Source organism: Hetaerina americana, unplaced genomic scaffold (assembly GCF_022747635.1).
Source record: "Hetaerina americana unplaced genomic scaffold, ioHetAmer1.1.p SCAF_148, whole genome shotgun sequence".
Taxonomy (NCBI): Eukaryota; Metazoa; Arthropoda; class Insecta; order Odonata; family Calopterygidae; genus Hetaerina; species Hetaerina americana.
This window is the reverse complement of record NW_027286603.1, coordinates 106,887-132,649: the sequence shown is the minus strand read 5'-3', so window position 1 is coordinate 132,649 and position 25,763 is coordinate 106,887. Positions and strand designations below refer to the sequence as shown.

General features: G+C 37.7%; 3 protein-coding genes across 3 annotated transcripts in view; 2 read left to right on the top strand and 1 right to left on the bottom strand.

The window, feature by feature from the left end:
* The first annotated feature begins 1,106 nt into the window (after positions 1-1,106).
* LOC139686689 (rRNA methyltransferase 3, mitochondrial) lies at positions 1,107-14,845 on the top strand. Its single transcript, XM_071583726.1, has 5 exons — positions 1,107-1,523; positions 3,844-4,085; positions 4,756-4,911; positions 9,960-10,156; positions 14,182-14,845. The coding sequence occupies exons 1-5, from the start codon at positions 1,234-1,236 to the stop codon at positions 14,473-14,475; spliced, it is 1,179 nt and encodes a 392-aa protein (XP_071439827.1). The 5' UTR covers positions 1,107-1,233; the 3' UTR covers positions 14,476-14,845.
* A 1,951-nt stretch (positions 14,846-16,796) lies between these two features.
* Positions 16,797-19,257, bottom strand: LOC139686696 (transmembrane protein 17-like). The gene is made up of 4 exons (XM_071583733.1): positions 19,062-19,257; positions 18,865-18,968; positions 18,667-18,780; positions 16,797-18,586 (listed from the first exon to the last, which is right to left on the bottom strand). The coding sequence occupies exons 1-4, from the start codon at positions 19,162-19,164 to the stop codon at positions 18,317-18,319; spliced, it is 591 nt and encodes a 196-aa protein (XP_071439834.1). The 5' UTR covers positions 19,165-19,257; the 3' UTR covers positions 16,797-18,316.
* Positions 19,258-19,334: 77 nt separating this feature from the next.
* The window catches only part of gry (trafficking protein particle complex subunit 11 gry), a 52,163-nt gene continuing 45,734 nt past the window's right edge, over positions 19,335-25,763 (top strand). The window contains exons 1-5 of the mRNA XM_071583725.1: positions 19,335-19,720; positions 19,811-19,980; positions 20,525-20,713; positions 23,879-24,052; positions 24,170-24,406. Coding sequence (XP_071439826.1) covers positions 19,511-19,720; positions 19,811-19,980; positions 20,525-20,713; positions 23,879-24,052; positions 24,170-24,406 — 980 coding nt within the window. The 5' untranslated portion in view covers positions 19,335-19,510. The remainder of the gene's footprint in view (positions 19,721-19,810; positions 19,981-20,524; positions 20,714-23,878; positions 24,053-24,169; positions 24,407-25,763) is intronic.

Sequence of the window (25,763 nt, the reverse complement as noted above, 5' to 3'; positions counted from 1 at the left end):
TTACTTCAGAAACTGCCGCAAGGACCCTTTTCCAGGAGTGGATTTCACATTTTGGAACTCCCGTTCACATCACCACTGACCAGGGGCGACAATTTCAGAGTAACTTGTTCCGGCAGCTGATGCAGTTGACGGGGGCAAAGCACCTGCAGACATCAACCTATCACCCTGCAGTCAATGGGATCGTGGAACGCCTTCACCGCCAGTTGAAGGCAGCTATCCGTTGCCAAAATGAAGGCCTCGCCAGGAGAAGACGTGACCTTTGGGTGGTTAATTACCATCGCATTTGCAGTTTTGAAGTACTAGCACAATAATTGAAAATTACAAATTGAGAAAACTTGGGTGATTTTTTACCTGTACCTCCTGCTCCTTTCTAACTTTTTGACGAAAATGTCATAAAATTTCAGAAATACCATTCAGGGCCAGTAACCTACAGACCACAAGTTGAATTTGTTTTTGAAAGATTTAAAATGGGCCACCGAGTTCGCAACCATACTACCATAGACTAAGGCCTCTCGAAAGGTCTGGCTTTGAGGAGCATAAAAAATACTGATTGTCAACCTAATCTGGCAGCATGTTAGGTATCAAAGGCCAATCCAAATTCCCTGAAGATGGGAGGAGGTGGCTGCGTCTTATGAAAAATATATAGTTCGGCGACAAGAGATTACAACGGTAAATTAGGCTGTCCCATACAGATCCCTCAAGTCGTTGACAAGCTTCAATTGAGCAGGAAATAGGGAACCTACCATGAAAGATATTGTGGCCTCAAAGGATTACGAGACTACTGCAGAAAAGTTTCAAAGTTTCCAATGCCGAAAATTTATGAATGGAAATAAATGCAAGCTGTCAGAAGTTTGGCATTAATAAATTCTGGCAAAAGCAGAATTGAAGTAAAGTCAACATTTATTAGGAATCGGAGGTAAAAGTTTCATTTAATGAATACAGATGATATTATGTAACGTATAAAAGTATTGTTCACGTATATATGAATGTAGTTACCTCGACATGTGATTAATATAATATTACGTTCTTCGTGTTCTGCTAAGCACCTAACTTAAAACTTACGCCATATACGCCTACCAATAACAAAATACAGTCGAAGGCGAATTATGAATTGTGGTAAGACGCAAGGTGTTTTATTCTGGAAAGAAATGCAATAAAAGTGCCCAAGATTGTCTCACAATAAGTTGTCCGAGATAGCTAGCATATAAATAGGTTGAAAAGTTTAAAGTTAGAATGAATTTAATGGCCAGGCGATTTATTCTCTCTTCTTGTTTAAAGTCTGTGGTGAATTCAGTGAGGGATGGAGTAGAAGGGGTGTCAGTCGGTGCCAAAGGTAGTAGACATGCGTGGTTTCTACAATGCAATGTGCGAGCAACCTCTACGAATGGATATGAAAGATGCCGAAACCACTACAGTAAAGGAGAGCATGTGGAATTTCCGGAAGAAAGCGATAGCGAAGGATTCTCTGGCTCATCTGAAATCCCTGCTTATGTGAAACTAAGCGACAAAGATATTTTGATAAGGTGTGTAATGTGTTGAAGGCGTACATATCAAATGGAAAAAAGCCATGATTTGGTTAACTTTGAATTAGGAAAAAATATTTTTCGTATCTGGCTGTTAATTTGGAGTGTCATAGCCTCCTCGTCCCATTGATACACGACCTGTGAGTTGAAATATAGGATTCCCGTATTCTAATTGAGCAATGTATTTTTTGTTTTAAATTGTCTACATTCAGTACTTATAAATAAAAAAATAATTCAAATGTGCTGGTAAAAATATTTCACTAAAAATATCAATATTAACTCTTGACAGGTCAGCAATTGAATTACTATTTGAGCAATGGACCCAGTAAATGAGAAACCTCCCTCTAAGAAAGTGATGTTGGCAAACATCGGAAATAAAACTGCTTGAATTTAATAATAATAACAAGTGATAGTAATTATATTGACTTTAAATTCTACTTTTGCCAGAATTTATTAATGCCAAACTTCTGACAGCTTGCATTTATTTCCATTCATAAATTTTCGGCATTGGAAACTTTGAAACTTTTCTGCAGTAGTCTCGTAATCCTTTGAGGCCACAATATCTTTCATGGTAGGTTCCCTATTTTCTGCTCAATTGAAGCTTGTCAACGACTTGAGGGATCTGTATGGGACAGCCTAATTTACCGTTGTAATCTCTTGTCGCCGAACTATATATTTTTCATAAGACGCAGCCACCTCCTCCCATCTTCAGGGAATTTGGATTGGCCTTTGATACCTAACATGCTGCCAGATTAGGTTGACAATCAGTATTTTTTATGCTCCTCAAAGCCAGACCTTTCGAGAGGCCTTAGTCTATGGTAGTATGGTTGCGAACTCGGTGGCCCATTTTAAATCTTTCAAAAACAAATTCAACTTGTGGTCTGTAGGTTACTGGCCCTGAATGGTATTTCTGAAATTTTATGACATTTTCGTCAAAAAGTTAGAAAGGAGCAGGAGGTACAGGTAAAAAATCACCCAAGTTTTCTCAATTTGTAATTTTCAATTATTGTGCTAGTACTTCAAAACTGCAAATGCGATGGTAATTAACCACCCAAAGGTCACGTCTTCTCCTGGCGAGGCCTTCATTTTCCTTGATTCATTGATGATCGATTTTTCAAAATGATGTTAGTGTATTTTTTGAATAAGTAAGATACTAATAATTTTCCAGGAATAGTTTGATGAACTTCAAACATCAACGACACTTCTGTCCAAAAAGGACATAAATGTAAAAATTATTGAGTACATATTTTTTTTGAACAATGGCCATAATTGTTCGTTTTTGCCTCAATTTGCAAAAGATTCCGAATGTTTGATAGATCATTATTCAGGCCATTTAGAAATAATTTGTTGGCCCTCTAGGCCTATTAGATAATAAAATGAAAGATCAATGTGGAGGAAATGCATTCTTTATATATAATGTAATTAAGAGGTAGTTATGGGGTAATTTGATGTGGTAACCTGGCAGAGGCATTGTAGAGAGAGAGAGGGAGGGGTCGTAATTACATACATGAGGGTTCCACATTCAAATTTGGTGATACTATTGGGCATTCAAAACTAAATCCAGGCTATGTGATTTCCTGAGCTCCTCAATTTAATGGAAAGCCAGGAAAAGAATTTTTATTCGAAATCATGGAATTTTCAAATCCTGTAGATTTTTATTCTCATGAAGTGTCTACCCTCTCATGTCAAACCAACTCGAGGGTTGAAGACTGCTGTCATTTGTGATGAAGCTACATTTATTTATTGCAGATAAACCTTTAACCCAGTATTGTTCTTCTAGGAGCTGCTTCACTCTTACTCTTAGATCCTTTATTCATCATACTCATATAATCCAGCCGAGGAAATATGGATTGAAGGATGAGAGATAGGTCATGAATTTATTTAAACAGATCATTAATTTATTTAATCAATAACATGCGGACAAAAACAGCAACCACAGAGCTATTGAAGATTAGATATTCTTATTAAGTTTTTATTTATTTTTACGTTAGACGATGTTCTTGAAAGGTACCTTGTACTTTTTTTAAAATTTGAGGTCATTCTACCAGCTATGACATGTATATAGAAAAAGTTTCACTCCAATTCTATGATCTCTCCCTTTTGCTTGGCCTAACACATTGTTATGCATTGCCAAATGAAACCTTTACTTGTTAGTTGGTATGGACTGAGTGGCTGAATTCAAAGCAAGAGTATTGATATTTGTCATTGATTAGAGGGGCCCTTTTCTTTGATTGAGTGATAGAAATAATTCAACCGGTCGTTTTTCAATACAGTTTTTCTCACCAATTATGTAATCTGTGTGGGTGTTTCCATTTTTCAGTGAAGCCATGATGTCTGTAAAATCAAAGAAAAACCAGAGGAATGGAAATGAAATCCTCCTGGAAGGGAGGCGACTGATTGCTGATGCCATTAAATTTGGAGCTGTCCCAAAGGTGGTTTTTTTTAGCCAGAAGGAAGATGTAGCTAAGATAAAGTGGCCCCAGCGGAATTTCCAGCTGTATAAAGTTGCCTACAAGACCATAAAAATATGGTCCAGTCTCATAACTAGTCCTGGAATTATAGGTACTTGTTATAGATTTCTTGTCACTTTCATAAGATAAGATTGTGGGTACTATGAGGGAGGATTAGGGTGTAGGATGTCACCTTTCCTGATGGTTCTGTATGCATGGTGAAGGAGAAATTTAAATCCTCTCCACAGAAGCGAAGTTTGTCGCCTCTTATAAGCAATACCCCTTAATAAAATGCACCTCATCTCTAGACTGTAATCTTGATGTGGTTTAAGAAATTTATATGTAATGATGGCCCATGGAGCTGGGCTGATGGGAGTAATAGTATTGCTCCTGGCAATGCTAAATAGGTAGGTCAAAAGTCAGGAGCCAGATGAAATGTAGTCTGCACAGAAACTTTTCTTCATCAAGGTGCCCGAAAAAGCCACCTCACCTGATGGGTGAGGTGCTCTTTCCCTATTTATATATATGTATATTATATGTATATATATATATATATATATATATATATATATATATATATATATATATACATATATATATATATATATATATATATATATATATATATATATATATATATATATATATATATACATATATATATATATATATATATATATATATATATATATATATATATATATATATATATATATATATATATATAGGTTTTTGGATGGACACAATTTTTTAATTCCCTGTTTGCTGATTACTATTTCCAGGAATTTTTGAAAAGCCTAGCATAATTTCAAAGGACGGAGATGGGAGGACCATGCCACTGGTGGTCGTGTGTGACAACATTCGTGATCCTGGGAACCTGGGTGCTATCCTAAGAATTGCAGCCAGCGTTGGGTCCAAGTGTGTCCTTTTGACCAAAGGTGTTCTTCATAGTTGTGTTCCCCCTTCCTCGACTTAAAAAAGAAAAAAAATCTCTGCCCGGAGTTATATGTCAAGTAGACTATATTTATATGTATGTTGTGCAAACTGGGGATCAGGATGGTGTGGTGGCAAATATACTGATTTCTCACCTCGAGGGTGTGGATTCAAATCCTGGTGGTGGTTAGATTTCTCAGTGGCATCCCGACTTGGGGTGCAGTGTGGAGAGTGCTCTAAGTAAATACACTGTTCATCAGATGGGACATTTAACCTTGGAGCCCTTCGTTAAGAGTGGACTAATGCTGATGCTGGGTCTTTCTCCACCCTCTAGTCTCTGAATATCCTTCCCCTCATTTATTACTCACCTATCTGTTCTGGTACAAATGACCTCTACTGTCGATTGCCACCCCTGATATCTTCTCTCTACTTTATTGAGTAAACTTGGCATTTTCTGTTTCCTGATTTTAACGTAGCTGCACCAACCTCCTCATCCTTTTCAATAGATCTATAGATGGAAGAGTTATTACGTTTATCCGTGACCCAAGTATAATTTTTTTCCATCCCTGTTAAATCAGTCAAATCTCTCATTAAAATTTCAGAATTCCTACAAAAATTCTTGCGAAACATTGTTTGGTATGAAATACCTTATATGCTGCCAAAATATCATCTTAATCTACTCCAAGTAGTTATAGATTTAAAGGATGGGAATGACAGCCGAAACCAATTGCACCATTAGGGATGGATGGGAAAGGAGCAAAATCTGGCGTTGGCATTAGCCTACTCTTAACAAGAGGCACCAAGGGGATTGCAGCTTGACATCTCATCTGGCTGTTGATGTGACCACTCAAAGTGCTCTCCAGAAAGCACCTCAAGTAGGGGTTGGGATTCCACTGGATAAGATTGCTGTCTCCTGGTTTCAAACCTAGGCGTTCTGGCTTCCCACCCAGAGCTCTTGGTGGGAATTCAGGTCTGTGCGAGAATAACAAGCGAGCCAGAAGTGCAGCAAAAATAGAGCAAGCGACTGATGGAATACTAGAAGGAAAGGTGGATCCAACAAACCGTGTCATTGCTCAGGCACTCATGCCACCAGGCAATTATAGCAAGGGATATGTTGAGAGCGTTCATGATCAGTTAGGGGACATGATTGTGGGTGTTCCCTGTGGGAAACATTTGATAGTGTTGGGTGATTGGAATGCAGTCATTGGTCAGCAAGTGGTGGGGTTGATCAGGTACGAATTGGTGGTTTAGACACCATAAAAGTGTAGGCACGTACAGAAAATGCCCAACAATGTAGATTGATAACAGTTAGGCCATATTATGATTAGAAACATTTAGGAACACCATGATTGATTCATTAAGTTTCCATGGAGCAGATTCAGACTCAGACCATAATTTAGTAGTAATGATGTAGCATCTGATTCTTAAAGATAAAACAGGGAAGACAGCTTAGGAAATAGAGCATGGAAGCATTAACAGGAATGACAAGACAGGAGTATCGGCAGCCTTTAGAAAAAATTATGAGTGAGAACAAGGAGCTGGATACTTAAAGAGGAAAAAACAGAACATAACAAAGAAGGAATATTGAAGGCCGAAAACGTAATGATTGGAACTGTAAATAGTAAAAGGATGAGATGATTAGAAAGATAGACAAGAGAAGGGAAATGGAAGAATATAAGCGCAGAGTTGGGTAGAAGGATATGAGTTAATTGATAAACTGAGGAGGGTAACAAATGGCATGTAAGAAAGATAAGTCAGGAGAAATAATAGTTGAATGAAAAAAGATCCAAGAGAGGTCGAAGAATGCGACGAGATGAGGATAGGTTAGGCTTACCCAATGCCAAGATGGAAAGGGTTTACTTCTGGTATTATACCAGTTAAGGTAGGTTTATGGATGGACACAACTACCAAATAAATATTTTGTGGCTCCTAAAGAAACACAATCCAGCAACCTACTCTACATCAGATCCCTCTTTATCTTTGAGCACCTCCTTCCTCCCTTCATCCCGTCCAACATCCCCATCCTGTTCCTGCCCTTTCCTCGTTTGCCTAACATTCTCCCCTCTATTACAGTCTTCAACATTCCACTTGATTCATTTTTCCTGCCTCAATAGGAAGAAAAGCCTCGTAAAAACTTTGATATGGAGCGTAGCTATGTACGGTGCGGAAACGTCGTTGAAGCAGGAGGATAGACGTAGACTGGAGGCTTTTGAAAAGTGGGTGTGGAGAAGAATGGAGAGGGCGAAATGTACCGAAAGGAAAACAAATGAGGAAGTACCAAGTATGGTGGGAGAGGAGAGGGATAGAAAGGGTATTTAAATAAAATAAGGCAGTGGCAACATGACAACATTAATGTGGAACTACTGAAAGGTTTAGGGAAATGAGGGAGGAAGAATTTTTATGGGCTAATTTGAAGCATTTATGAAGGAGGCATTTAGTTGGAAGACTTTGACAGAAAAGTGTTAGTTCTTATTTCAAAAAAGGGAAAGGCAGCAGTATGTGAGGTCTGTATAACATTAAGTTTAATTTGATGTCAAATTCCGCCAAAGTGGTTCTGAGGATCATCAACAAGAGGATGGAGAGGAGGGCAAATGATTACTTGGGGAATGATCAGTTTGGGTTCTTGAAGGGGAGGGGATACATGATGCCATCGTAGTGATGACGTCACTAACAGAGAGGAACACAGAGTACAATCAGGATGTACTTTTCTTGTTTTGGACATTTAAGGCGTTTTATATGGTAGATTCAATGAATGTGGAGTAGATTGGAGGGACAGGAGGCTAATTTGCAACCTGTACATGTCTCAAACTGCTCAGGTGTGACTGGAGGATGGAGATTCCGGATGGGCAGTGTCAGGAAGAGGTGTAAGGCAGGGTTGCCCATTCTCTCCTGTGATGTTCAATGTATATGTGGAAGAAATAATTAAAGGGGCATGGGAAGAACTGGAGATAGGAATGAAAGTCAGTGAAGAATTCATTAAACCAGTTAGGTTTGCTGGTGATTAAGCTTTAGCTTGTCAGTCAGCCAAGGGGTTGCAAGCATTCCTGAGTGAATTGGAAATTCAGTTCGATAGGTATGGGATGAGGATAAATGGAAATAAAACAAAGTTTATGCAGTTTTCTATAAAGGGAAAAGCTAAGCTAAATGCTATAACAGTAGGGCAGAAACTGAAGTGGGTGGAACAGTTTACGTATCTTGGAAGTTTTTGGACCAAAATGGTCAAAGTAGTAGGGACATGAGGAGAAGAATTACATTAGGGCAAAGAATCTTTCATAAGGGGGTTAAGGAAAGGTTTCCTGAAAATTCGATGTGGAACATAGTTTTGTACAGAATGGAAATATGTTCATTGGAGCAGGATCATAGGCATAGATTGGAAATTTTCGTGGGCAGAAAGGAAATCAAAGGAGAGTGTGCAATGTTTGGTGGGGGAGGAGAGGGCATTGTTGGGAGAAATCCAAAGGAGGCAGGAAAGATTGATGCAGAGCATTTTGATAAGCAGTGGGATGTTGAAGACTGCGATAGAGGGGAGAATGTTTGGCAAGCAAGAAAGGGGCAGGAATAGGATAGGGATGTTGGATGGAATGAAGGGAGGGAGGAAGTAGGTTCTGCAGAATTGGAGATGGCCTTATTGTAGTGTTGGATGTTGGGTTGTTTTGTTTGGAGAGGCAATCAAATTGGCTCTGTACTGTTTTGTAGCTTGTACCCATCAAAAACCTGCCTAAACCGGTAGATTACTGATTATTATAATGAATATCAAATTTCATTCTGCAGATAACTTTATGGAGCTATATTTTGTCAAATATTAATAACGATTTCGCTCCATTAGTCAAGTAATCAGTAGGGATTGAGTTGGTGCTGTTGTTAGCGTTCTGGCTTCCCAAGTTCTAATTCTTGAGACAGCAGATGTTATTCAGTGGTATCCTAATCCATACTTAATCCATGCAGTCGCCCGTTGGATGGGACATTAAGCTGGGGACCCCTTGGCGCCTTTCGTTGAGAGTAGGCTAACACCAATGCTTGGTTTCTCTTCACCCATCCTTCTTTCCCATTCATCCCTAACGGTGTAAATGACCGTGGTTGTTGGTCGCATCCCATAAATCTACTACTACTATCAGATGTGATGATTATGTTGCATTGTATCATCTATGATGAGAAAATCTTTATATAGCTAGCAGTATTTAAGAGTTCAAATTGATATGTTACTGAAATTTAATGTATGCCTCAAATTACTGATGTAGGTATATAGATATAAAGTGGAAAGCATTAGGGAGATGTAAAGCAGTAGACAAAATTTTGGTTGCACCCTGTGCAAGGGTTCAATTGATTCCTCAGCCTTCTCTTTTGAATTACTACAACTCATCATTTCAAAGAATGTTGCTAGTGGATCATAGTGGCAAATGATAACTTGGAACATTACTACTAACCAATTGTAGGATTCATGGCCTGAGATTATGATGATTTTGAATATTTATGCACATGTATAAATAGTTTATAGAGACAATGGAGATGGAAATAATATAGAGCAAACAAGTAGGCTGGAAGAAGTGCAAAAAATTATGAAGTAATTCTTAGGGACCATCCTTCACCGAGCCTTATCTTTGTTAACTGCCTATGATGATGAAATTGTTATAAATTAAAAAAGAATCCATAGGCATTTCAAAATGGCTGGAAGAAACTAACAAGTTGAGGATTTTCACAGACCTTCATAAAAATAGGTGCTGAAAAATTTATTAAAATTGGAAGAAATTCCATAAAGTACTGTCATGATGATTTCTCAAGTTGATTGTATTAATCTTGTAAAAAATGTTCAGATCATGTCGTGGCAAATTTCTTTGTTGTAGCCATGGTGGGAAAAGAATGATAATGGAGGGAGAGGGAACACCAAATCGTGACATTCACACTCTCACCCATATTTCCATTGGTGCGTGTCCTTCTCTCCTAACTTGCATTTCCATTCCACCTGTCACATGTGACTTAAATCTTTCTGATCAACTCTGCGAAGATTCATTTGTAAAATGTCTTCTCAAGCCTTGCCCATCCGAACCTTCCTCAGGGTGTGTGGAGGTGTGGGAGCCAAAAGTGCTGCGGGCCGGTGCGGGTGCTCATTTCGTCCTCCCCATTCATCCTGATTGCACGTGGGACCACATTTCGAGCAACTTTCTGGATGACTACTCCACCATTGCCTTAGCTGACAATATCACGTCAGTAATGGACAGTGACAGGAGGCCCATTTCGATGAGAAATGACATTGTGAGTACCACCCCATACATTGCCTACACATCTAAAAATGTTAACATGATTGAGCCTTAATCGTTTACAATGGCTGAGTTTGCGTTCAACCTGTGGTGCTAAACCTGGCCACCACATGTGCTACCCAAGAGCACTCCTCGCATTCACTCTTCCTGCAAGATTCTTCCGAGATACCCGGGTGTGGGTGATGGGTCAGATTAATACTTTGGTCCCCGGTCTCACCAATATTTGAGGTTAGAAATGGAATTCAAATTGGAAAAATCAGTGCCAGAACTGGTATTTATTCTGAGTTAGCTGATTTTCACCCTGTAACACACAGTGCAAGATCATAATTTCCTCCAGAGAATATCCAAGATCCCATGGAACATTTTTAAATCAAAGTATTATTCTGTGTTGACCAATGCCTATACGATTGCTTTTGATTGGTCAGAACTTATGAGAGTTTAAGTTATATTTAATAACTTTAGAAAGAAGAGATATGATAGTATACGTGATTTGTGTAAAAAGTATTGGCAACAATTGTTTCCTAATGTGTGCGTGAAATGCTGAATTCAAACCTTTGGTTAAGTATGTGTATGATCACGAACATACTAGCATTGATAAGATGACAGTGTACACCATTATCACTGAAAATTTGGTGATGTGGAAGATATGCGCTAAACTCATCATGAAGGCCTGTACGGATGACCAAAAACTGAGTCGAGTGTCGTCTTACGAAGACCTTTTGCAGCGGCATGGCAATGATTCCCCAACCCCTCACCATCCCGACTTGGCACCAGCAGACTATTTCCTGTTCCCAATAGTGGAATTCTCCCTTCAAGGACGCCACCACCAAGGACACCACTAAGTGCTATCGAAGAAATTTAGCCGCGTGCCTTCAAGGACCCCATGTATACTGCTCAATGCATATGTTATAGCCTATTATTTACTTCTTACAATGTGAAACAGTAATACATAAAAACTGTTAGGTGTATTCTAATGGATTTTGTGTGTGATCTAAACTTCTGGACTATTAAACTATGTCTCTGAACTGATATATGAAATTTGGTGGAATCCACGGTCTGTAAAACTCATTCAATCAGTCAATTTATTTTGTCGTACCATAATGTAAATAGTAAAATTTTATTGAGATTCCTCACATTGTCAGGTGACTTATTAAAAAGAATGAGGGCCATATTTTTAGGCTTTAGTTCTGCATTTTAAGTTCTTACAAATGATTGGTGCAGATTTTGAGAGGGTCTACTATTAGAAAGATGATAATTTTCATTGCTATTGTAGAACTGGATGTTGCACTTAACGCTAATGATTGTTATATATTTATGCATACATGGAAGAGGCAGACTGAAGCTTTTGAACAACCCTTTTTTGTATTTTAAATTTTGTACTGGCTTTTGATGAGGAACCCCAGAAAATGACACTCTACATTACATGTGCATGCATAGAAATAACCATAATACACAGCTGATAGGACATCATTACTAATGGTGTGCCTCATCACTCGGAGGAGGGAACAAATGCAGCTTAATTTGTAATGAAACTTGTTAATATGATCATCCCAAGATAATTTACTATCTATTTCAATGCCCTGGAAGCAAGAACTGATATTTTGTGGAATCAATTTTTCATCAATATTAATTTTAGCTTTTGGCTTATTTTTTATACTTGTAGGTTAAATGGAAGAAGGGACCATTTGGTCTCAATTTCGCCCAAATAAAGACCACTATCTATCTATCTATCTATTTTTGTTATTAAAGTACACTTTGCTTGATCACTCACCTAGCAGAAGTGTAGCATGGATTGACTAAGATAGCAGGCCATTGATGGAAGAGGCTGACACTGAAACATGGGTGTCATCAGCATAGAGCAGTGGGAGTATGCCAGGCAAGGGATTTAGTCTGCCTGGGAGGTCATTAAAGGAAAAGAAAAGGTCCTGGACAAAGCCCTGGGGGACCCTGGATTTGATTAGTTTGGGAGGTGATAAATATCTCATCCCATTTTTGCATAGGGAAACGCATTCTCGTCTATCGCTTAAATACATCTTGATCCAATTAAAGGGTACACCTCATATGCCAAAGATAGAAAGTTTTACAATAGTATTTGATGGTTAACATGAACGAAAGCCTTGGATAAGTCAAAGAAAATCAATTTTACCTCATCAAAGTAGGAAAAATTGACAGGAAGAATTTCACTCCCGAGCATTTTTTTTCATGTATAATACCTTGAAACAGTTATGCAAATCAGAAATATTAGAAATTTCCATTCATCTATTCAATTGCCATTTTATGACAGGCGTGCTATAAAAGTATGAAAGCATAAATTTTCTTGCCATTTTTATAAAAGCTATTTTAATAATTTTTTCATGTAGTGCTTGTGTACAAATCTAAAGTTTTCCACATTGATGTCTTAATTTTGAACTTTATCTTAGAGATTGTGTGAAAGGCTTTGTCATTGAATGCACAATCTCATAAAACATACACATAACTTCTAGTAATGTGATAATGTTTTTGAAAATCATCAAAACTCTAGGGAAACTTTGCCCTTTTATGAAACTTCTCGTAAACCTCATGATCAGTTCTAATAAGGTGATATGTTCTTTTGAAGATGATTGAGCTTTTGTTTACCATGCAACTTTTGAGAGACCTTCCATTCACCAGTGTTAATGAAATGGAGAATTGAAAACGGAGCCAAGAACCGAACCAGGCCAAAAATATTCTGAACTGACCCTTCGCTAACACATGCACACTTTACGTTGTTCCCTGAAAGAAATGGCTAATTAGATAAGAAGGAAAAGTAAGTATGTGTGTGTTTAAATATTACAAATAAATAGGTACAATCATTTTCAGGTCTTTCACAATCTATTGCCATTTTTTTCCTTTAGGCTAAAGGTGATTGCCTTGTCTATGAACAGTTGATGATATCAAAGAGAAGATGTATTCATACAATTTAGGTTTCTACTAGAATCCTGCTGCCATTTTTTTTTCAATTAATGAATTAGATGCAAAATATATTTTCAAATTTGTTTAGCATTATGATTTTGGACACACTAAAAATATGAGCAATTTATCATCTGCAGGAATTCCATTGCTCCTGTGAATAAAATTATTTGGAAGCAATAATGAGTAATTATAATACTTGGACCTCAAGACCAGCTAATAGCTTCAATTTCAGTGAGGTATACAGAGTTATGCTGGGCAAAATTGGAATATTTATTAGCAGTTTCCTGGGAAGGGATGATGATTTAGATCATAAATTAGTGCTAATGAGGTGTAATGTCAGATTCGAGAGAATAAATTGAGGAAGATGGATCAGGATATAGAATGTAGGTATGCAGAAATGAAGAAGGGTTTATTGTAGTGTAGGCTGTCAGGTTATGTGTAGCCAGGCAAGGGAGTGATGATTAGTCTGTGTCCATCCAAAATCTACCTTGAAAGGTAGTCCTCAATATAATTATACCCCTTTAATGGCAGAATGTCACAAAAGAATGTGCAAGAATGGAGTTGTTAGTCTCAAGTAATAAACTTGCATGTTTTTGGAATCCTTCATAGGCAACTTTGTCAAACTCATTGGCTGAATCCTTGGTACCTACGGCAGCAGCTTCTGGAAGTTCAATTAGTATAAAATGAGGATTTGAATCCTCATTTTCCATTCATAAAAATTATATGGAATTCGAATGACATCAGGGCAGGGTCCTAAATTAATATTATGGAAATTCACATCTCATACTTAACTGTAATGCTAAATGAGTTGCTTTGTTTGAATACTTAATAAGTTTGTTACTTATACTTAATAAAATTCTGTGTTCCACTGGAGAAATCGCTCATGTGAATGATTGATAATTATTTCAGAAAGATTTTCATTACTCTCCAGTTTCACTCAAAAGCCATAATTCATGTTTAAATAATAGCGCTTATAATTAATCATTAAAATCATAGTGATTCATCATTAATCCTGCTTGCTAATCTTTCTTCTTTTAGGCGTAGTATCAAAATGTATGACATAATAGTATTCACTCTTGTACTCCACAGCCACTACAGAAATATTTGATGGTTGACTATAGTGGTGCTTGGGATGACAGCAGTAATGTTGTCCTTGTTCTTGGAGGAGAGACATGTGGGCTCAGTCCAGGGGCTTGTGAGCTTGCACGCAGCCGGGGTGGTGTCCGACTGAATATACCACTCCATAATGAGATTGAAAGCCTCAACACTGCCACTGCTCTCGGAATCATCACTTTTGAAATCAGGCGCCAATTTGATGAATGGTTCAGGAAAATTGAGCCGTTGCAATCTAAATCCTCTTCTGAGCTGTCAGGATTTGTATAATTTTTGTTGACAAAGCCTCTCTACATGTGTGTGTGTGTATATATATATATATATATTGGTATACACGAGTGGGTATTAGCTCTTGCAAGGTAATGTCCTCTCTGCAGACTTAAATAAATGTAGTATGAAAAAGATTCAAGAAGACCGTGGTCAATCTTCATGTATAAGCTATGCAATAATATAAAGGAATGGAGGCATTTAATGTATGCATTATCATAATGAACACCATTTATAGTGTTAGTTGAAAATTGTAGTAGAGATTGAAAAAATTTAGAGGATACTAGTGTATCCTTCATTGTGTTTATTTCAAACGTGCAAATTTGTTAAATTTTATTATTTGGCCTTTTGTAATGCTGATTTATTATAAATAAACTTGTGATAATTCTATTTTAATGAAGGCTATTATAATCATTCCATTGTGGTGGATGTACGACCATTTGTGCGCAGTGAAACCTCATTCTTCCGTCTCAGAATGCTTATTAATGATCATATTGTTTCTGGTTGTGTAATCACGTTGGAAATTGCAGTCATCTTAGGAGAACCTGCCTCATCTCTTACATTTTCAAAATTCACTCATTTCCCTTCATTATGAATGAGTGGAAAGCATTCGGAATGGGACAGGAAACAAATTCTCTTAGTTTCTTTTGTTTGGGTTTGGATCGAGGCAACTATGTCACGTGCAAACGTAGTGTGAAAGCTGTCGAGCTTAGTACTGGGTGAACTCTACCATCACCTTCCAAACCGACCTTAGGGTTAATTACCCTGTTTATGGTTTTTTTTTACTATAAATGAACAACTTTCTTTGAATTCTGTCTTTGGGTTGGCTTCAATTTTGGATTATGGTTTTTGGAAGAAACAGTGCTGGGAGATTCCATTTAGAGGCACTGAGAAGTATGACTACCCAAAGTGATGTCCGCCTCTCTCAGAGGAGGTGTGGGAAGGGGCTGAGAAGAGGAGAGGGGGGGTGCTGAAAAGAAGAAGGGAAGGGAAGGTGGTTGCTAATGTGAGGGAGGGGCAGAGAGTAACGAGGAAGAGAAGTGCAGTGGAGGAGGGGGTAAATGGAAGGGGGGGAAGGACAGAGCATTTGCGAATGCACTTTTGTCAAGGGTACTTCCTGAAGGAGTGAAGATCTTTCAAAAATATTTTGGCTCATTGAGTGTTCGTTTTTACCCCATCTTTTTATCACCAAATTGCTCTTGTGTGTCTATTTTTTATCCTTTTTTCTCGAGGTCACGACTGTCTGGAACAAACTGGTGTGGTCCATCTTTAGTAGGCGTTTGGCAAAATGGGATTGGGAAACATTTCCATTTTGTAGATTTTATTTGTGTTCCTGGGTGAGTAGATTGAATTACCTCCCGATTTGCCCTGCATGGACTGCGATGAAATCAGCACATTTAATTTGGAGAATGCCAAATACACGTAAAATAAAATGCTTTACCTCATGATGCAACCTACGAGTCAAAAATGGTAGTACTGTAATAAATGTATTGTGAATATATGTATATTAAGTTTGCTCATTTGGTGATCATAAATGTTAGTGAAGTTGAGCCTGAAACCATTGAATTGAAACTCTTTGAAAGTTGTTTAAATAATATCAGAGGTCTTAGAAGTAATATCAAGGATGTAGAAATATTCCTAGAATTATCGAAGGCTATGACAGCATTGCATTATCAGAAATGCAGTAATGAAAAATCAATTATCAACTTCAAAGAGTATAAATATCAATACGTTAGTGTAAATGCATATATCCACACACATACATGGAAATTGAGAAGTTTTAGTGAGAGGTGGTGGACATATCTCCAAATTAATGAATTTAATCTTGTTCAATATGGCAGCACAGTCCATCAGCTACGTACCGTCAAAATAAAAAATTATAAACTATGAAAAAACCCATATCATTTCACCATAATATACAATCAAGCTGCAACAAATGCTAATCCTTGATTCATGACGTAAAACAAAATGCTTATCCTCCTTGAAATCCCTAAAATTCATTTAGGAGGGTAGTAGGTGCAACACCAAAGCATTTTCAGATAATGCTCTACCTGACAAAATTGATTTCAATGGCAATTCCATCGCAGATCCCCTGGAAATCTTCATGTTTCAATTAACATTTCAGTGAAGTTGGATTAAAGCATCTTACACAGTTAAGAACAAGATGCACCATTCCACATCCCAATACAATAGCCTACACATGATTGCCTCAATTTGGGTCACCATCAATTTTTTTCCTGAAAATACTTGAAATATGGCTGTGGACAAAGTACAACTTAAATGAAGTACAGCAAAGACCCATGGATTATATCTATTTAATTGTTTATTTATTATCAGTATTTGGATAATTACAATATGTTATCTCTCTACTGATTAATTTGTAACTCCTGAGATTATTTGACCCATCATTAAGACTTGATGTTATTTTTTGACCATTTTCTCACAGATTATACTTTTTAGTTCCTTGTACTCCTTATTTTTTTTTCTCTTACCTTTGCAAAAATTATAAATCATGACCGATTTTGATGGCCATGCAAAACACAGTATGCAAGCATATCTGACAAAGTCAACTAAAACATATCATTATGACATTTTGTAACTTTTAATAACTATTATGCTTACTTATCTTACTGCTGACAAACTTGTAAATCCATGGCTTTACAACTATACGATGCACACAGGAATAAAGTATTAATTATGTATACCGGTATACATATATTCCAGGGGTCTCCAAGAAAATACTGCCACCAGTGTAAACCTATATGTTGGTTCATTGACATTTTGGTTAGTCATCTTGGAGGTATCCTTGCACTTTTTGTACTCGTCAACCTTTTTCTTGAAGCCCTACTAGAGTCATTTATTACATTCTTCAGGATGTAATAAATAAATAAAAACTTTCACAGACTGGTAATTGCTACTAGCCAACAAATACTTGACAAGACTCATCATGCCACCAGGATTTGATATGATCTATTTTATTTACATGAAATAACATTTGTGCGAAACTTTTAATTTTCATAAAAAATGAATGCTCTATTAATTCTTTTTACTAGAAGGCTAGTTTAAGGTTTCATGGCAAAAATGGTCAGTCTTTAGGCACAGAAATTAAGGTTATTTCCTTAGAGAATGATAAAATTCTATATAAATTGAAGAGAAAATGGAATTATTGCCCGTGAGAAACCTTATTTTTCATGCTAAACATTTAACACTGACTTTTAAACCAATTAGCAATGTCTCTATCTTTATCATATAATAAAGTACCAAAAGAACAACTCAAAACCAAGACCTCAAAAATTTCAAATACAATTTCCCAGCTTTGATCAATTCCAGGGTAACTAATTAACATCCAGGCTTATCAGCCATCACTGTTTTCGATCCTTCGATGATAACCATTCATTATGATAACTGCCAATTTTAGATCCGGCCATTTACTTGGAAAATAGAAATATAGCCATTGTCACAATGGCTGCATTTCCTTTGGCACAAGTTCAGTTAACTCATAGTAGTCACAAGAATAAGATGTGCGCACCACCCTATGCAACAGGAGTACTGCCTCAGGAATTTGATGAAAATCTCATCAGGCTAAGTCTACTTGAATAAAGAATATTAAATATATAGACTAATTTGGTAGAACGCAAACCAGAATATCATAAATTCTATTCGATTAGACACATTCTGACGGGATTAAATTTATTTACTTAGAGCTTTCAGGGTAAAATCTTTACCGATAACTCGGGTAAGCTTGAATGCAATTAATTGTGAACGTGATTTCAAGGTACAGCATCACTGTGATTACTTATTCTATTTGTATATATTGGTGATAAACCTAATACCGAAGCAAATTTCACTCCTGTTTTTTCTGGGATTCCTCCCCATTAAAGGCCTCATTTGTCATTTCCAACTGAACCTCTTGAAATTTGGATGCTAAATACGTTGCAGCCCTTCGAAGGGCTACAAACCCTGATGTTAACTGGACCATCAGGAGAACTAACATTACACTCTGTGCTCCTATTTCGGCAGGTTGTGGCAATGTATTTAACTTTGCAAGGGGGAACGCTTGCAGAGGTAGGGAAAGTAATATGGATATCATCCAAAAGGCAGCTAGCTCAGGTATCTGTAAAGTGAATGTTTAATATTAACTAAAACATTGAAAATATAACCACTAATTAAAAAAACTGTTGGATTCCTTATCACCTTTTCCGTAAGATTTCCCAAGTATCCTAAATGCAATCTCAGACATTCGATCAATGATACCACAATTAAAATGGTGACTAACAAGAATTGGTACATAGCACTGAGATACTCGTACTGAAAAGATAGTAAGAATATGTTGTTATTTTACCCACAGTTGATATTTTAATTATATTGAATGTTAAACTCCATGACACTTACTTTAACTGCGAGCATTACACACATCGTAACCAGCCAAAAAGGAAAGAAAACGACATTGAAATAAAGTGCCATTTGCAAGGGGAGACTCGTCAAAATTTCGTTCCCTGAAAAAGTCCAAACTATGAATCTCAAAAAGAAGTTTCAAGGCAAGGGGTTTTCTAATAAAACATTAAAATTATTTATGTGCTCTAACCCACCTATTTTATTGAAGTCCGACATAGGATAGGATTTTGAATACAATAGCCCAGGAAATATTTTATCGGAAACATTTGTGATAGTCCTTTTCCATGATTCTGTCATAATGAAATCTTCCTCAACTAAAATTATTGTGATTAAAGCTTTATCTTCATACCCGACCCAATCAAGAATAATCTCAACAAAATACTTGTTTGAATCAAGCTCAATCACACGCACATACGACGGTCACTTGTCAGAAAAGAAGGTTGTCTCCCGTGTATCATATCCTGGCAACCACTGTCAACCGACTGACCTCAGAAATTTGTCATAATGAGGGCCATTAATTTACTATATTCCTAATGTATACATAGGGGTTTTTAGATGCTGGTGAAATTGTGCCACAATGTCATGAAGTTATATTGAAGTGTGACGAACTTTTTGGTGAATGAGAAGCTAAGAAGTTAGTGCTATGTCACCAACAGTAGATTCACATGACCTACCTCAGGAACTTTGTGTTCCTGCTTTGGCTCCCATTGGGTTTACTGGGCTTGATACGCTGAATAATGCCGTTCATAGAGCTGTATGGGATGCCTTTAGTAACGGCCGTACAGGAGATCGGGTGCCTATATCATTTATGTTGCTTAGTCCAGACCAAGAATTTCCACCGATGAAATCTAAGGTAAATATGCCAATATTTATTACTTATTTGATACCTTTGCAAGGAATAATGTGAAAAATTGTACAATTTTTATTTTTAAATTATTTTCAGAGAAACTCTTATGAGTGGTATGTCCCTAAAGGCATATTAAAAGTCAATTGGATGGAGAAGCACCTTAGAAAACTACCAGCTGTCATTGTTATATTTTATGATTTGGATTGGGATGACCCTCTTTGGAACGAAAAAAAGCAGGAATGTGCTTCTCGTGTTCAGTCAGTAAGGTAATTAAATCAATCATAAATATGGCAAGGCTGTCATAACTGAAAAGTAAACTTATACTTGTGGTCAATGTCCACATTTATGGTGAAGTAGTTGCATTGAACACGAAGTAAAATACCTTACGGTAGAGAAAAATTTGAATTGTACCATTACTTTCATTCGTGGTCCAGTCCTGACTAAGCCCTAGAGCCATCCTCACCCAGGCCTTACGTTTTTCTGAGTAACGTATTTATCATACATAGTGCTCTAAGTATTTGACCAAAAAAAGTACACCTTTCTCATTCCTGAATAATGATTAAATTTGTAATGGAGTTCATAGTGAAAAAAACACGTACTTATAATTGTTTTCACATCCATTCTTGTCACACCAGGAATATTTTAACTATGAAATCCATATTGAAGGTTAAGAATTTGTGCAGCGAGTGAAGTACACAGTATATTTATCATCACCATGGATTGCCCTTTTGAGAAGTTATATGAAATGGGTCAGTGTTGCCTATTGTATGACATCCGTGTGACATAAGTTGGTTTTACATCTGGCTACAGGGCAGCATTGGAGGGGCGTGGCTGTCGTATTGCTGTGACACTGCTCCAACAAGCGTCAGCAGCACTCCCGAGTGGTGAGGATGTAATGGCAATTGAGAGAGGAAATGCACTTAGGACAGCATGTGCCCTCAATGCAAAATCTCTCTTTGTGCTTCCACACGGGGACCACTTACATGGGTACATTCTCAGGTAATTGTTTTCACATCAGCTCAAGAGAGAGTATGGTCACATACTTTTTCATGAGTTAGGTAAGTTGGAAAGAATAAATTGAGCTTCTTATGACCTCTCTTAAGAATGGCTATATTAAATATTTCCTTAAGCTGTAAAGGGTTTTTTACGCAACTTTAAAAGGAGGAAATATTGGTGTGGTGATTTATGGGGAAAGTTAATCCCTTGACAGTGATGAAACACACATTCATAATGCTAAATCATTCATCTTTACACAAGGTGGGGAGGTGTTCCCCGAACAGGTCTACAAGTAAATTAATCTGTTTGTCAGGGACCGTATTTGGGAACTTACAAATACACACACAGTCCCCCTGGTTGACCCAATTACGAGGAAGCTTTTCTCTCGCCAGGGACTGCATCTGGGCTACCTCAACCACTTGCCTACATGTTAACTAGGAAGGGACCAAAAAGGTTTATAAAGAAATTAATCGAGACGCCAAGGACTGACTTTGGGGGAATAATGCGCTCATTCTCACTATCTTCCGTTTCTCTGGAAAGCAATACCAATGCTTGGGAACTTGAAGTGGACAAAACACTTGATGGCCTGATGGCATTGTCATAAGCAAATATGGCTGGGAATTAAGCCCTTGTTTCGAAAGAAAAAAACAAATAGAAAATAAAGGCAGAAGGCAAAATATCATGTACAAACTAAGGAACACACACACAATGGTGTGAAAAGTGGATACGTGTATTTCGACCCCAACGTGGTCCTCATCAGCACCCTGCCGGAGAAAGCCACTGCGGCACAAGGTTGAAGTGCTATTGTGAGATAAGTTGTCAGGATAAAGCTATTTTCTTGCTTTTAGGTGTAATGATGTATAAAACTGTCATGCCTGTCTGCCAGTTAACTCACAACACAACAGTCAACTCACACATGCATACATGACTGTGGACAATGTTTTCAGGGGTTTTTTAGTGGATGTTTTTCCCTTTCCTAAACCTTCAAATGCCGTAAAACCCTCTAGAACCCTAAACCTTATCCTTTACCCATCCCACGTGGTACTTGCATCCTTGCCACTGACACACACCTTTTTGGTAGATCACTGGGTATTTATATACGAGGGTGGTCCCAGAAGTACCTGCCCTGACCTTGAGATGGCGGTAGCTGTTCGCAAAATGTGACTGTATTAGAAAGTGTGCAATCTATTAAGCAAATTTTTCAAGTTGAAGAAGCTTCGTTGTTTAGTGTTCATTTGGCAGCCCTCAATAGTGAACGTTTTCAGTGAATTTGTGAAAATTAAGAAAATTGGTCATCTTTATGTGATACAATACTTTTATTTGAAAGGCCACAGCCCAACCAATATAAAAGTTGAACTGGATTCTACTCTGGGTGAGTCTGCTCCCTCGTTTGCAACAGTAAAATATTGGGTTGCGGAGTTAAAACAAGGCCGTATGAGCTGTGAAGACGAGCATCACATTGGTCGACCAAATGAGGTGACGACTCCAGAAATAGTGAAGAAAATCCACAAAGTGATACTGGACAATTGTCAACTAAAAGTACACAAGCTAGCAGATATGGTAGCCATTTCAAAAAGTGCTGTACATTGTGTATTAACTGAGAATTTGGACATGAGAAAGCTGTTTGCAAGATTGGTGCCGCGTTTGCTCACACTCGAGCAAAACCAGTGTCGTGAAGATGTTTCAATGGAGTGTTTAGCAAAGTTTCACAGCAAAAAAGCAAAGTTTTGCGCTGTTTCATAACCATGGATGAAACATGGGTCCATTACTTCACACCGGTGACAAAGGAATGATCAAAACAATGGATTCAAAAGGGAGAACCGGCTCCAAGGAAGGCAAAGACCGTTTCATCTGCAGGTGAAGTCATGGCGTCAGTTTTTTGGTATGCACATGAGATAATTTTCATTGACTATCTTGAAAAAGGAAAATTTGTGTTATGTGAACTTATTGCAACGTTTGAGTGTTAAGAAATCAAGCAAAAGCGGCCGCATATACCTAAAAAGAAAGTGTTATTTGATCAAGACAATGCCCCAGCTCACAAATCCATTATTGTAATGGCCAAAATTCATGAATTAAAGTTTGAATTGCTACTTCATGCACCCTATTTGCCAGATATAGCCCCCTTGGATTATTTTCTGTTTCCAAACTTGGGAAATGGTGGTCAAAGATTTCCAAACCGTGAAGAAGTGATGTCGGCAGTTAATGGTTATTTGGAGGATCAAGACAGTTCTTATTTTAAAAAGGGAATTGAACTTATTGAACATCGCTGGGAAAGTGTGTAGAGCTGAAAGGAGATTATGTTGAAAAATAAATACATTTTTTTCCGAAAGTTTTGTGTTTTCTTTGTTGGGTCAGGTACTTCTGAGACCACCCTCGTAAATAATTTATCATGAGAATTAATGTCAATAATAATGAATTTACATATAATTGTATTTATATAATTATTTTATAGTTCAATGCATCCTTCATGTTTCAGAATTGATTAAATAATTTTACCTGTCCAGCCAATTATCCTGACTGGGGATTATTTTTGGGTCAAGGCCAATACTACAAACATTCTGAAAAATCACGCTAGAGCTGATTTTACAGTTAGGACTGATTTTTTATGAAATGCAATGTATAGGTTGTTATACTTCAAAATTTTCAATGTTAGACCTGATTTTATAAATGACTTGTTTATATTTATCATGCCATGAGGCTGCAAGATATTACATTTAATAAGTGTGAAAATACACTTTTGAAATATTTCTCCGCCGAATTCCAATTTAAAATGTATTTTAACTGGACCCGTGAAGAACTTAAATTTGGTTTCTTTGGTATCATTTATTGTGGTAAATATTTCATGGAATGAGCAGAAGCGTAGCGCAGAGGGTCATGATGGGCTGATGCCACTGGGCATTCTATTCATGGTGGGGTTAAAATTGGCTAACATTAATTGGGCATAGTATTTATACTCGGTGCATAAACTGAAGGTTTGCCCCTTAAGCACTTGAAATCCTCATTCTGAGCCGAGAAGTAGGAAGGCTATGAAGCCTGAGGCAAGCTGGAACTAATGAGTGGTGGAATTTGGGTTGTCATGCTTTGTGTTAAAAGAGAATCTTTCATTGTGATGCTTCCTGCTGTGAAAATGCACCTTTGCACTCTCTTTAAGTTTTCATTCTGTTTCAGGCTGGAGAAGGCATTTTTCGAGCTCTCACAAAACTACTACCATCAGAGGATCAAAGGAGTGAGAGGCCATTTGGATCAGTTGAATCGAACCAGCCACCATTACTTGTTTGTGCGCCATCAATTCAAGATGGGGTTTTATTCGGAATTAAAGCAAGACTATTCGTTAGCACATAAGTAAGTGAAAGAGGAATCGTTGTATGCTGAGAATATGCAATTCTCTTTTGTGTACCTATGACCTCTCTCTCCTCTCCTTCCCTGGGTAATACTATTTATATTATTTTTATCTCATAGGCATTACATGAAGGCATATGGACACCTGCTGGAGCTTCGGATCCTGGAAAACAACTCTTCAGAAATCAGAGCTGTTGGTGGATACATTAATTACATGTTGTGTCGCCTGATGTTTCTTCACCTCAATTTTTATAGGGAAGCCATTGCCCAGTTTAGGAATCATATTGATCAGTTTCGCACTCGAATGTTTGGACCTCGGGAGTTGGAGTTTGAACACCATGCCTGGATGTGCAACCAGTAAGCTGTCATTTGTTATCGGTGGATTGTCTTCCATGTACATAGTATTTAATGACTTTACCTTATGGTCTGATGGGATCACCTATTGTTTTCCTTCCTTCCTCTAGTGAGGCAATCCCATCTAAGGCATTACAGTAACAAGATAATATTACTGGAAAAATCATGGGTGATGTGTTCAATCAAATGAGTACTGTTGATGTTCTGTTTGCAGAGATTATTCATATATATGTTTTTTTTTAAGGTAATCTACCGGTTAAGGTAGGTTTTTGGATGGACACAACTACCAAACAAATATTTTCTTACTCCTAACAAAACACAAAATCCATCATCCTACTCTATATCAGGTCCCTCTTCATCTCTGAGTACTTTCTTCCTCCCTTCATCCCGTCCAACATCCCTATCCTGTTCCTTCCCTTTCCTCTTTTGCCCAACATTCTACCCTCTATCACAGTCTTCAACATCCCACTGCCAGTCAATACCCCCTTCATCCACTTTTCCTGCCTCCACAGGATTTCTCCCAACAAACCCCTCTCTTCTCCCACCATACCAAGTACTTCCTCAGTTGTTTTCTTCTCTGTCCATTTCACCTTCTCCATTCTTCTCCACACCCACATTTCAAAAGCCTCCAATCTACGTCTATCCTCCTGCTTCAATGACCACGTTTCCGCACCGTACTTAGCTATGCTCCATATCAAAGTTTTTACCAGTCTTTTCTTAACATCCTTACTCAAAGTCCCCGTCATCAACTCCCTCCTCCTTGTGAAAGCCTCTTTGCCTAGCGCAATTCTTCTCCTTACGTCCCTACTACTTTGACCGTGTTGGTCCAAAACACTACCGAGATATGTAAACTGTTGTACCTGCTCTAGTTTTTGCCCTCCTATTTTAATGTTAAGCTTGGCCTTTTTCTTTCTAGAAAATCGCATAACCTTTGTTTTCTTAATATTGATTCTCATCCCATAGCTGTCGCACTGAATTTCCAATTCACTCAGTAATGCTTGCAGCCCCTTGGCTGACTGACAAAGTAAAGCTTGGTCATCAGCAAACCTAACTGATTTTACGAATTCCCCGCCCACTTTCATTCCTACCTCGAGTTCTTCCCATGCCTCTTTAATCATTTCCTCTGCATACAGGTTGAAAAGCAACGGTGATAATGGGCAACCCTGCCTTACACCCCTTCCTAACACTGCCCATCCTGACTCCCCGTTTCCCACCCGCACCTGAGCAGTCTGAGACATGTACAGGTTGCGGATTAGCCTCCTTTCCCTCCAATCTATTCCTATTTTCTGTAATATACCCATTAGTTTTTCCCAATTCACCCTATCAAAAGCTTTTTCGAAATCTACGAAACAGGCAAATA